Here is a 14,206-nt window from a genome sequence, read left to right as displayed (position 1 = left end):
TGATCTCAATGTGTTCATTTGTTCACACTACAACTACAAACATGCAATGATCAATTTAAGTTTGGAGAACATAATTTTAGATTGATTTATAGATAGATTTTATTAATTTGGCAGATGCTTTTATCCAGAGCGACTTAGCTAAAACAAGCCATTTATATTTAACTGGGATAGATGGATGGATGGATGGAGGAAGAATAGATGTTGTAATTGAGGTAGAGATGCTTTCTATTTATTTTGTAATTTTCTTTCAGTGAGCGCACTCACTATCAGTTAAGCTTCTCTCTCTCTGTGGCAGACTCAATGTTTTCAGCAGAGAGAGCGCTGCCCCTTTATTCTCTCTGACGCGCTGCTGTTCAGCAGGAGCACGGTGGCACTCTCGAGACCTTTCGGAAAAGAGCTTCACTGGAAAGCGGAGAAAGTGTGACGTGAGGAGCAATTTGAATATGATCTCTCAGATCTGGGTGGAGAGGAAGCCCCATGGAGAACGATGGTGCTGAAAGGGACAGCTCCGGTGTGGGTGTCCGCGCGCTGACGGGCTGCGCTCTCTGCGCGCTCATCCTCTCCACGCTGCTGGGGAACACGCTCGTGTGCGCCGCCGTCATCAAATTCAGACACCTCCGATCCAAAGTCACCAATTTCTTCGTCATATCCCTAGCAGTCTCGGATCTCTTCGTGGCTGTTCTGGTCATGCCGTGGAAAGCCGTCTCTGAGGTGGCCGGCTGCTGGCTCTTCGGGAGCTTTTGTGACACTTGGATAGCTTTTGATATCATGTGCTCAACGGCGTCTATCCTCAACCTGTGCATCATCAGTTTGGACAGATACTGGGCCATCTCAAGCCCGTTCCGTTACGAGCGTAAAATGACCCAGAGGATGGCGTTTATAATGATCGGGATGGCGTGGACACTTTCCGTGCTGATCTCTTTCATTCCGGTCAGACTGAACTGGCACAGGGCTGAGGATCACAGCGCGCCCTTGAACCTCACCGTGAGCTCGGAGGACTGCACTGCGACTTTAAACAGGACGTATGCTATTGCATCTTCACTTATAAGCTTTTACATCCCTGTTATAATCATGATAGGAACATATACGCGGATCTACCGGATCGCGCAAACGCAGATCCGGAGGATCTCCACTTTGGAGAGGGCGGCTGGCCACATGCACGAAACATGCTCGAGCGAGCAGTCGCTGAAAACCACGTTTAAGAAAGAAACCAAGGTGTTAAAAACGCTTTCTATCATCATGGGGGTGTTCGTGTTCTGCTGGCTGCCATTTTTCGTCCTCAACTGCATCGTGCCGTTCTGTGACCTGGACACTCTTGGAGACTCTTTGTGCGTGAGCAGCAGCACTTTTGACATCTTCGTCTGGTTCGGATGGGCCAATTCATCGCTCAACCCGGTCATCTACGCATTCAACGCTGATTTCCGCAAAGCCTTCACCACTATTCTGGGTTGCAACCGACTCTGCGCATCTTCTGCGGTGGAGACGGTGAACTTTTCCAACGAGCTGGTGTCCTACCATCACGACACCACTCTGCTCCACAAGGACGCGCAGGGCGCTTCCGACACCCAGTGCCTGGTTCTGGTCCCCGGTCACGGGGAGCACGTGGACTTACCCTTTGACAAGGTCTCGGTCGTGTCTGATTCGTCTCGTATCCAGCGGAGCGCGCTGCTTCCGGCCTTACAGCAGCAGGAGGGAGAGATGGAGATCTCCCTGGACATGATGCCCTTCACCTCCACAACACTGAGCGACTGCTGTGGGATCCCAGGTCAAATTGAAGAGTGTTGACCTCATTTAATTTCATTCTCACTTGTTTATAGCTTCAGAATTAATATGCACAGGAGTTGACCTCATTTTATTTTCATATACCACTCAAAAATATTTAAGCCTAAATTGAAGAAATAAGCATTTAAATTGCATATAAAATCCCTTCCATTTGGATTACGCAGTTTGAACTTGAAACAAACTAATAAATGTAACTAATGTAATTAATGAAACGTGTGGTCTAAGACTTATTTCAGTCCAAATCTTATTATTAACTATTTGCTTCCATTTGACTTTATTTAAATATTCATATTTTAATATATGTGTTGAAATCGCTTCAGTATCAGTTTAATTAATCAGTTTAATTTAAACATTAAAATAAAATACATGAGCATGTTTAAAATGTGGAAAATACAGAGTTAGTCAAAATCTATGAAATTGCAAGAAATGATTTATTATACATAAACCTGGCTGTGTATCTAAAATACATTCAGTTAATTATTGAAATCATATGTGTGTACCTGTGGCTCAGTGGTAGAGCACTGCAGCGTGAAAGGTTGTGGGTTCAATTTCCAGGGAACACACATAGTGTATCACAATGTATTATGAATATGCTTTAGAAGTAAAATAAGAAATGCTCTTCCCCAAATACTCACAAGAGCCGTATCATTACAAAAACAACAATTAATAAAAATGTCTAATAATCTGTGTCTCTTTGAGACTAAACAACACATGATGAAGTCATTTCGCAACATTGTCTGAAATTAACTGACCACATTATTCGGTCATTCATGTTTTTCAAACAGATCACATCCAGTACTGTATCATCACAATGCTGTGTACTGCTATAAATACTACTATAAAACCCTTATCAGAAAATACATTTCTGCCATATTAAAAGATTTGATAAAACAAAACGGGGAAAAAAGCTTTGAGTGGGTCTTTGTTGTGTTTAGATGCAAAACTGAAGAGGCTTGTTAGAGATAATTGCTCATTTAATTACCACAGTTATTAAGAGATGAAGTATGCTGTAATAGGTGCCACTTGGGAGCAAAAAAGAAGATAAAGGAAATTTCAAGCTTCTAATCAATGAAACCTGCGTACACACACACACACACACTCTGAGTAATATTCGTGGAAACTTTGAGGGCACAGTGCTCCGTGTAAACTCTTGAACTTAGACAGAAAGCTATTAGTTCGACAAATTATTCATGTTGCAGTTCCATTTTTTTTCAAGGTAATGGCTGCTTGTGACGAGGAAAGGTTTAGGAGCAAGCACATGGAGAAAAGAAGCTGGAACAAAAGTAATTGGATGCTAAATTTACCTTCACACAGTAGAAATGGCTATTTGCTGAGAGTGTGTTTCAGATTACAGTAATCCTTCAAAATACAAGTAAACACACTTTGAGCAATCACTCCAAATGGAAGGAGTATTTCTTCTAAAAATTCAAATTTACTGAACATTTACTCTCTAAGCAATAAATGAGTTAGGATAAATTTAGCATAATATCACTTGCTGACCAATGGATCCTCTGCAGTGAATGGGTGCCGTCAAAATGAATACAAACACCACTCCAGTTAAAACACCTTAAAGGTCCCGTTTTTTGTGTTGTTTTTTTTAAGCTTTGATTGTGTTTACAGTGTGCAATATAACGTGTTCATGTTTGGCGTGTAAAAAAACACAGTATTTTTCACACAATTCACCTATCTGTATACCGCTGTTTTTTTACTGTCATAAATAAGTAACGAGTTCTGATTGGGCCAGCGGTTCCTGTGTTGTGATTCGACAGCAGCTGAGCACGTGGCCCTCCTGGAAACGTGATTGGACTAGCAAGTGGGAAGGATTTGTTTTGAAAACCTGGCAATCCTGATCTGAACCATAGACAGTAAAAGAACGCATGTGCTGGAGATGTACTTATAATCACAGGAGCGTTTTTACTGATGAGATGCGCATGAAAACGGAAGGCCCTGGGCGTCCCTGGGAAAGCCAAACAAAGATGATTGGTCTCCGAGATGAAAATAACAGCGTTTCGAAGACACGGCGAAAAACACAAACGCAACTCTTCCTTCTTCTCCGTCGGAGTGCAACAAGACCACGCCCCCCTTTTTGTGTATTCATGTGGGCGGAGGTTAGTCAAAAAACGGTTTTAGCGACAACATTACTGCAGGAACTAGAGGGATGTAGTCCAAACGGGTCATTCGTTGTAGGCGGATTCTGTTAAATAAAATATCTCGCTTGGCATTGAACTTTGAGCTTTAGAATTGTACAGATATATTAGTTATACTCTAACAACAACATTACACACTAACTAAAGTTTAAAACATGGGATCACGAAGAAGGGGACCTTTAATGATGGATTTGTTTCTTACAAAAATGCAGCTTTTCACTTCAGAAGACATTAAATGATGGACTGGAGGGGCGTGGATTATTGTGATGTCATTCTGATGGCACCCATTCACTGCAGAGGATCCATTTGTGAGCAAGTAACGGCAAGCTACATCTCTCCTAATCTGTTCAAAAGTACATACAGACAAAAAAAAAAACTCATCTACAACTGATGGTCTGAGGGTGAGCGCATTTTCGGCAAATGTTTATCATTGGTTGAAGAATTCTTTCAAGCCACATTATTTATGGCACATCCAGATACTATGTTGTTAAATATTTTCTTAAACATGTATGCAGTTTAATGCCCCCCAATATATATTTATATATTTATATATTTGTGTATATATTTATTTATATATTTATTATATATATATACAGTGCAGACCAAAAGTTTGGACACACCTTCTCATCCAAAGAGTTTTCTTTATTTTCATGACCATGACTATCAAAACAATGAATTAACTCATATGGAATTATATACATAACAAAAAAGTGTGAAACAACTGAAAACATGTCATATTCTAGGTTCTTCAAAGTAGCCACCTTTTGCTTTGATTACTGCTTTGCACACTCTTGGCATTCTCTTGATGAGCTTCAAGAGCTAGTCACCTGAAATGGTCTTCACACAGTCTTGAAGGAGTTCCCCGAGAGATGCTTAGCACTTGTTGGCCCTTTTGCCTTCAGTCTGAGGTCCAGCTCACCCCTAAACCATCTGGATTGGGTTCAGGTCCGGTGACTGTGGAGACCAGGTCATCTGGCGCAGAACCCCATCACTCTCCTTCTTGATCAAATAGCCCTTGATGCCTTCAGTGTGACTCTACAATTTTCATAGTCATGAAAATAAAGAAAACTCTTTGAATGAGAAGGTGTGTCATTATATATATATATATATATATATATATATATATATATATATATATATATATATATATATATATATATATAATCTGTTTTGATGTGCACTTCACGCTAACTTGAGTGATGTTCTGTAAGGCAAATCTGTCACAAAACATATTTTGTGTCAACACACACAGCTTTGAAAGCTATTATTTATCTTGTTCGGGGCTGGAAGAGCAAGTGCCTGAAAGCATCTGTGGTTGGCTGAAATTGCTGAGTTGAAACAGTGTGAACACCAAAACAAGTAATCGAGAGAAAAAAAAAAGACTTACTTTTCAGTCTTCCAACACAATTTGTATATAAAAAGACAAAACTAGCCTGTTTTGAATTAAACATCTGGTAAACATTAAAACAATGATGGAAGTATTGATTTACCTCACACACACACACACACACACACACACACAAAAAAAAAACCTCATTGTAAATTGTTACCATTAATATTATATTGATATCTTAGATTCTAATCTAATCTTACAATTTTGTTAGATCAACTACTGTACCTCAATGTTTATGAATTAGCCCCGTGTTATGACTATGTTATTCAAATGATAAAAAACAAATCAATCATGTTTGTAAAGAATGCCTTTAAATTGCACAAACAGGTTATTTTAAGAAATAAACCACATTTAAATGTAGTGCACTGTGTCAGAATTTGAGACAGTTAAATGTGAAGAAAGCCTCTTTCAGACAGCTCTCCACTGTAATGGATTTGGAAGTGCATCACGATCCCCAATATAGGGGTAAAATTGGAAGAGAAAGCCTTTGTGAGAACTGATGCATCTGCCGTCAACAGGCACTTAATATTTACCCTCAAAGTTATTGTTCTTATGAATGGTGTAAACACAATATATCAGAATATAAAAGGTTATTAAACTCTCATATCATGAAGCTCTTTGCCAAATGAAGAAGTGCTCAGGAAATCTCAGCAGCAGCAAAGGCATTCATATCCTGACACAAACACCACATGACACAAATCATAGGAAAGGGAACGTCAGTTCAGACAATTATTTAGGTATTTTTACCAGTATTTATGTGACATTCTCAGGACAATGTGGCAAAGATACAGACAGCATTTTACTTCAGTAATTAAAATTTGTCAAGATGTCACACATCAACAATCTCTTGTGCAACTTTTATGTGGCTTGATCTGTCAGTGATCTGGGCCAATTATATTGTGCAAACATTCTAAGAGTGGACAAATTATGGAATCTATTTTGTAGTTATTACATTAGAACAATTTGGTATTCAAAAGGTTAATAACTTTTTTAATATATAAACTGGTTCAAAAATTAGAGGAAGAGTTTAAAAAAAAGGATGTTTTCAATAGAATTCAAAGTAGGAAGTCGAGTGGAAATTTAAACCACCATATCATTGTAATAAACACGACTCAAAAAATGTTCTCAAAACTCCTTACATAACTGTCCTTACCAACTCTCAGCTTGGCAGAAATAAATGTATCATCTAAAATGCACTAAAACTACGAAACACTTCACAGGTGTCTCAAATCAAGTCACTCAAATTAAAACACCAGCAAAGCTTGTCAACCAACAGACACACTTTGTCACTCATAAAACATTCTACTGCATTAATAAATCATTAGCGCATCCATGAACATGACTTCTGCTGGAGTTTGCATTGGTCCTATAGCGGTGGAAAATTACATAATGTGCTTTTAAGGGTTACAGCAATGAAAGGGATAAACTACAAAATCTATAGTATGAAACACACACACACACACACACACACAATCAAACTTTCATTTTTTAACATTAACTCTATTTAACATATTTATAATCTTAGTTAACACATTATTAATAAAAATGTAAAGTTCTGTCTGTTAACATTAGTTAATGTACTGTGAACTAACATGAACATTAATATTTTTATGAACATTAACAAAGATAAAAAAAACTGTAGAAATATATTGTTCATTTAGTTCATGTTAGTTGCATTAACTAATGTTAATACATTACAAATGGCAAAGTGTTATCAAAACTTCTAATGATCAATAATTTTGTTTTAAATTATTTTAATGATCTTTAAGCATTTGTGAAATAATTATATAAAAATATATTACTAGTACAGTCCATATTAACTTATTCTATCTATTGATTTGCCATTCTAATTAATGGAAGCAGAGTAGGTTATGATTAGGCTTAAAATATTTATTATCCTATGAAAATTTTAAGTTTTATCTGATAGTTAATGAACTGTGAACTAATTTGAACATTAATATTTTTATGAACATTAACATTAAGACCTTATTGTAAAGTGTTACCAAAAATTGTAATGATCTATAAACATTTTTAAAAATGATCTATATGCATTTGTGAAAATTACATTAAACAATCAGTACAGTACATATTAACTTATTGTAGGTATTTATCATTCTAACCTAAGGAAACAAAGCTAACATATTTCTTATTCAACCTTAGTATTACAGCCTGCATCTCTCAGCTGAAATGTCTGATATTTTAACATTTTCTGTTGGACACTGACCTTTATAAATGTACAAAAGTAAGCATGTTTCCTGTTTCTCGCATGTTTCTAATTTCTCGCCATAATTGGTCACCTTGTCACGGCCAAAACATTCGAGATATCAAAAATCCCTTCACAATTTAGCATCCCCAATGTCTTGAGATGATGTTGACCGAATTTGGTGGTGATTGGATGAAAGCAATAAAAGGAGTATATCAAATTACAAAGCATGCATTTTTCACAAAACCCAGAATAGATGTCTTCCTGTTGGGTGGAGCTAATGACATGCACTGTGAAAGTTGGTTTGATGAAATCTATAGACTGTTTCATTGGACCCACACGCCTGGCTTGAAGTTAACTCCCAGTCTGTGTTTGTTTATCATGTGGCTAGTGGCTAGTAATATGATGCAGACTACAAACTCAGTTAAAGTTAAGGTAATGAGTAGACTGAAATTGGGCTAATGCTGTTGTGCTGTGGTATGCAACCTGGCCTTTAGAACAAAAACCTTGTCAAAAGTAAAAATGTTTTGGTTTCCTAAAGACGAGGGGAGATGGCGAGCCTCGCAGCCAGGCAGGACATAAGGTGTGTTTGACCTGAAACAGTCCTGTGCAAACCGATCGGTGTGTAACAAAGTACAGCAAAAGTGGTTCAAAATAATATAGAGCCATCTGCTCTCTATACAGTAGTCAACATTTGAAGTGGATCAAAACCTTTCATCAAAGTTGGCCTAAAATCAAAACCGTTCCAAACTTTTTTGATCCATTTCAAATGTTGACTATTGTAGTTCACTGTACTTTGATATCACACACCGATTGGTCTGCCCAGTGCCACTTTAATTCAAACACACCTATAGTATTAATTTGCTAGTTAATGTAATTTACTTGTTATTTATTTTGCCTGTTATGAGAAATAGGAGGGACTCTGTTATTGATTTTTTTGCCGAAGTTTTTTTTTACTGGAAGTTAATTTTGGGCCACAAAACGCGCATGCACAGAAACAATTGTTCATGTTGTTGCTATTGAAATGGTGTTTATGTGCACCAAGTTTCATTATGTATATGTGCAAGTATGTATGATATATGGCCCTCTGCATTGCCACCCTGTGTACCAGTTTCTGACGGCTCTAATGGCTGCGGATTCCAAGGTGTGTGCCAATTTTTTTGCATTTTAAGTGCCCCAAAAGCCCCGAAAACCATGCTGAATTTATTTTTTATAAAAATAATACTAGGAACACAATAGGCTCCTAGGGGCTTGGGCCCTGAATATATGCTAAATAAAACCGTGAGCTAGCAGCTAGAGTTATGGAAACACTCACCAACAAGTGAACTTAGTGAACCATATTCCCTAAATACTGTAGATTCCAATACAGACATGCAAAATAAGCAGTGCAAATCTTCTGTGCTGGAGCCCTAATAAGAGCAGACTTGAACTCTTATTCCATATGTCATTTAATAAAATAGGCTATGACCATCCTTGACATATTATTAAACTAATATATAATGAAAAAAAAAAAAAAACCTTTACATGCTTTTTTTCTGAGCCTTGTGACTTATTTACCCAAAACATGATATCTCCTCGATTAAATGTCAGAAGATATGTAAATGAAAGTGTAAATCAAAGGTCAGTTCAATGGACAATGTGTGTTGTAGATGAAAGATTTTAACACTGCAGAAAGGAACAAATGTTTACAGCCGTCAGTGGAAATGAATGCAGCAAACTGAGCAGTGAAAATACGCTTAGAATTCATTCCCACACTGTAGAGAAGGCTTCTTGTTAAAGAAAACATGTCACTTCTTCCTCTCAAAGGTCAAGAAGAGCTGGAGCTGTATGCACAGAGCAAAACACACAACTGTCCCAATGAAAACCAGGGTGACACTCAAGATCACGTCCAAAGTCATAAAAAACGACAAATACATAATTAAATAAAGCCAAAGAAAGATACTGTGTGTGTGTGTGTGTGTGTGTGCGTGTGTGTGTGTATATATATATATATATATATATATATATATATATATATATATATATTTATGTTTGTATATATGTGCAATTACCACATTGCAAAAATTTAAGTATGGTGAAATATGACCTGCACATGTTTTATTGTTATTCACCCACCCACTCCAATCTGATGCTGAGCACTTTCTTTCTGGACACCAGAGCACATCTGATGCACACTGGGATGCATTTTTATTTCATTCTGGTCAGGATTGTCTTCTACCCTGTCTGTCTTTCTTTTCCCCAAACACGCTGCATTTATTCTCATGCAAATGAACCTCAGGTGTTGCTACCTGAATTCAAATTATTGTTTGATTCTAGTCTATTATTATTGGAGTTTATATCAAAGGTTTCTTTCAGACTTGAAGCAGCTGGGAATGTCACAGCATGACTTCATCACATCATTTTTATGATGACTCTAAAAGACTTTAATCTTACAGCTGCGGTGCATTATTTTTATTTCTGAAACATATTACCTTTGTGCATTTGAGCAAGCTATTGTTACTGAAGTTAATACCAGTTCATAAATTAGAATCTTACAGGAATAGAACACCCACAAATGAAAATGTATGAAAATTGATGAGTTAGTTTCTTCATCAGAACAGATTTGGACAAATGTAGATTATAATGATGTTTTTATCAGCTGTTTGGACTCTCATTCTGACGGCACCCATTCACTACAGAAGATCCATTCGTGTCCAAGTGATGTAATGGTAAAAAATGTAAAAAAAAATTTTTTTATATATTGTTTAGCCTGAATGCACTGTAAGTTGCTTTGGATAAAAGTGTCTGCTAAATGCATAAATGTGGTAAATTCTCTGTTCTGATGAAGAAATAAACTCATCTACATCTTGTTTGGTCTGAGGGTCATTTGGTCATTTTCAGTATTTTTTATTTATTTATTTTCTGGTAAAACTATTTCTTTAAATGTTCCTTACAGTATTTATTTCACGGGATAAAATTACCACGAGGAGATTTTCAAGGAAATAAACAAGGCCTCAGAAGATAAAGAACATAGTCATATTGCATACTTTTAATGTGTTTTTTTGGGTTTTGACAGCCACGATGAACTATCATTAAAACATTTGCATGAAGATTGCTTGAAAATTCCCTTGTGTTCCACAGGAGAGAAAAAAAAAAGATGAGCATGAGAAAACATGACAGTGAGTGAATAATAGTCTATGATACTCTAACATCTTCTATTCCTATACTTTTGAGATGTGTTTTGTAACCTAGCCTGGTAGAAACTTGCACATTAATACAAATAATAAAAGGGACAGCGAGAAGACAGCAGCAGCATTCCCTCGTCTCATCAGTAAATCAGAATTTCATACCTCTTAAATTTGCATGTCAACAGGACTCCCCAGAAGCAGTTCACAGGAAGGGGACTCGGGATCCGTTGGGAAGGACTGATAACGGTGATGAAACCACACTCACAGATGCTTGCCAATCCCTTGTGGGCCACGCGGCAACCCACATCCCAATTAGATACATCCTTCTACCCAACATTTCCTGAAATATTTCTGATTATATGAGAGCATTGAACAATTGAAATCAAATTTTACAGCTGAAAATGCCAATGAAAAATGTCACAGCTGGACAGTCTGGTAAAAATGCTGTTTTTTTTATCTTCTGTTTACAGAACTAGCGATGCCAGATTTGGAATGAATCACTGTTTTCATCTAATCCATCAAACTGATCTGAAATAAACTGAAATTCAGTTTGATTCATTTGGTTCACTGAATCATTTGTAGTGAGTGTCAAGCAAACAAGTTTGTGCTTCTGTATACCGTATTTGATGTGCCACTGATGAGTCAAAATATTATGACCAGTCACAGGAGAAGCGATAGCGTTAATCATCTCCTAACAAGACCACGTATTAAGGTCCGGGAAGATTAAATGTTAATCAGACAATCAGTTCTCGTAATCAACACATCTGATGCAGGAGAAACTGCAGAGGATCCATTGGTGAGTAAGTGATTCAATGCTAATCCCCCCCATATCTACATTTTGAATGGCATGAGGGTGAGAAATAATTTTTTGGTGACCAATTCCTTTAAGTATGAAGATTAATTTACTTGAGAACAATATATATATTTCTTTATTTATTAAAAGTAATACATTTATTATAATTATTTTATAGAAGTCTTAAAACAAGAAACATCGCTTAATGGGCTAAGTAAAATAATCTTGCTTTGCTTCTGAATTAAGTTTTTAATTACAACCTTTTCTTACCTTATTGGCAATTTTTTTCTTGTTTTAAGTAGAAACTTTACTTTTTTAAAATGTTTAATAACTTTTAGATATTTGTACTGGAAAAGACAAAATAGAAAAGAAAGGAATACGATTTTTTGGCCAGCGTTCATCTCATATTGACATATTGTCTACATAACTGAATGCCCACACTGTGGCATCTCAGTAACGGCAATAAGCCAAACCTCGACTTGAAACTCATTGATCTGAACTCGTTGCATACCTAGAGTATATTTTACCTTCTGTTTGTTTCAGCGCTAATATTTCCTAAACCTGTTTCATTTGTTTTACCAAGTGTTTCCAATCCAAAGAACACACACAGACTACCAGATGCAGTAAATACTATGATAAAGAAAACAAAATGTCATTTGCAAGGAACAATTAACCTGAGACTGAAGCTTGCAGTCTTTTGATCACCAAACAAAAGAGAAAGCTGGACTGAGAGAAGAAGATAAACACAGAGACAGAGAGAGACGTGACTTCAATAGACTTCTTTGTATGCTATCTGAAGAGGTGTGGACACTAGAGGATGTCATTTGTCTGTGTAACTTCCACTCTAATAGCTATCAAAAACACGGGCTGTCTGTCTGACTAGCATATGCATGTGCAGTCATACACTCATTATGCCTATAAAGAAATAAATCAAGCTTGCAATATTGGATGTTTATTTCAGTGAACCGAATAAAAGATTCCATTAGCAGTAGGGACATATCCATCCATCGACAGTATGAATCTGGTGTGTTGTCAGAAGCGTTCGACTGGAATGACAAAGACAGAGAGAGAGAAACACACACACACACACACACACACACACGCACACACACACACACACCTGGTGGTCACGTATGAAATGACAGCGTTCTGCTTCACGCTTTGCCGTTCAGTGGAATCGCTCTCAATCGTGCATGATGGGAAACGACAGCAAAAGAATAGTTTTGCTGGATTCTCAGTTTCATGTTCATCATGTGTGTGTGTGTGTGTTTGTCTGTGTCTGTATCAGTTTTCTAGGAGCAATAAAGAATGTGTTTTTTAGTGGTAGTTCAGCGTGCTGAATTGGGACATAGTCAGCTTCTGAAAACTTTTGAACAGAATATTTTTTAACACATGCACATTGTACACAATCCAGTTATTACAGTCCATGATATTATGTGACAGACAGCTTAATAAAAATGGCATTGCAATAAGTGGTACATTCTATACAGTACAGGATTTGTGTTGTGAGCTCTGTTAGATAATAGACTTTGTTATTTGATGGTATAAAGTTCACCGGTGGCTCTTGATTTGTGGGTTTATCAGAAATGTTGCAGATATGATCTGAAGTTTGGGCGAGCAGGGAATGGAGATTTACTGAAAAGCATTGCATTGTGCATAGCTTTAGTTCACTCCTGTGAGAGATTTGAGATTCAAGTGCAGACAAAGCTTCTTCTGACGTTTCTGTGGTTACTATGACAGGCTGTTTCTTTCAAGAAGCATTCGACTTTTACAAAAATATCTGCAGAACAAAGGTAACACCTTGAATTGTATATTTTGAAGGTCAGACAAGCATCACAGAGAGTTTGAGAGGTCTTCTTAAATGTTTTATGGATATTCACAGGGATCATCATGTGTTTTCCAAAGCTCATTGAAAATCCATGAATGTGGAATAAGCAATACTTTTTAAAGCAAGGCATTTTTGACAGGCACACAGTTTAGTAGTTTAGACAATTTGGTGAAATGGTTGCGAATTCTTATTAATTTCAGGGGGTGGACATTATGTGGAGGACCTGGACACAATTCATATTGATGAGCAAGGCCTGAAGGTCAATGCAATGTTATTGTATAATCTATCAAAGCAAGCAATCTCTCTATTTAGCCTAAATATAGACTACTTATATAGAATGTCAATCATATCATTCATATTATATCATCAACTGTGTTCTTCCACATCAAGGCACTGCACAATATTTTGTCATCTTGGCATGTTTGCTTGGTTGCTCGATCCGGTTTAGCACCACTCATGTTATTTCCCCACTATGTCATGTAGGAATCAGTGGGCGGGGCTACACAATTAGACGTGGATGTTCTTCTGTGGAGGCGGTGTTTAACCGGATAAATTAGGCACATTCCAGGATTTGGCATTTGCTAGGCCTGGTTTCAATAAAAGCTTTTATTTCAGTAATTAGGACGTTTTCAGTTCTAAAACTTACATGATATTCTTTTAGTACGATGACCTCTTATATATCAAAAGCTCAAGTAAAAGTTGATATCTCAATTCATGACCCCTTTAAATTTGATACATTTAGGAAGGTCAAAATTGATCGTTATAAATGTGAATTTATCTCATTACATAAGATAAGGTGTATAGGTTTTTGTAACAATTAGCCTAATTTAATCATCCAATGCAAGAGTTTTATAGGCTGTTTTGATGACAAAAGCTCAGGATATTAGACATAT

The 14,206-nt window shown here is 36.9% G+C and overlaps 1 protein-coding gene across 1 annotated transcript; it reads left to right on the top strand.

The window, feature by feature from the left end:
- The first annotated feature begins 477 nt into the window (after positions 1-477).
- Positions 478-1,785, top strand: LOC113056556 (D(5)-like dopamine receptor). The gene has a single exon (XM_026223327.1). It carries the CDS (start codon positions 478-480, stop codon positions 1,783-1,785), a length of 1,308 nt encoding a protein of 435 aa, XP_026079112.1.
- Positions 1,786-14,206: the final 12,421 nt, after the last annotated feature.

The sequence above is a fragment of the Carassius auratus genome, chromosome 37, assembly GCF_003368295.1.
Source record: "Carassius auratus strain Wakin chromosome 37, ASM336829v1, whole genome shotgun sequence".
In the NCBI taxonomy this organism is placed as follows: domain Eukaryota; kingdom Metazoa; phylum Chordata; class Actinopteri; order Cypriniformes; family Cyprinidae; genus Carassius; species Carassius auratus.
Note: the sequence above shows the minus strand (reverse complement) of the source record. Positions and strands in the feature narration are given on the sequence as shown.

Excerpts from the sequence above, each read along its gene's own strand:
- LOC113056556 (XM_026223327.1), top strand. The coding sequence starts at position 478 with ATGGAGAACGATGGTGCTGAAAGGGACAGCTCCGGTGTGGGTGTCCGC.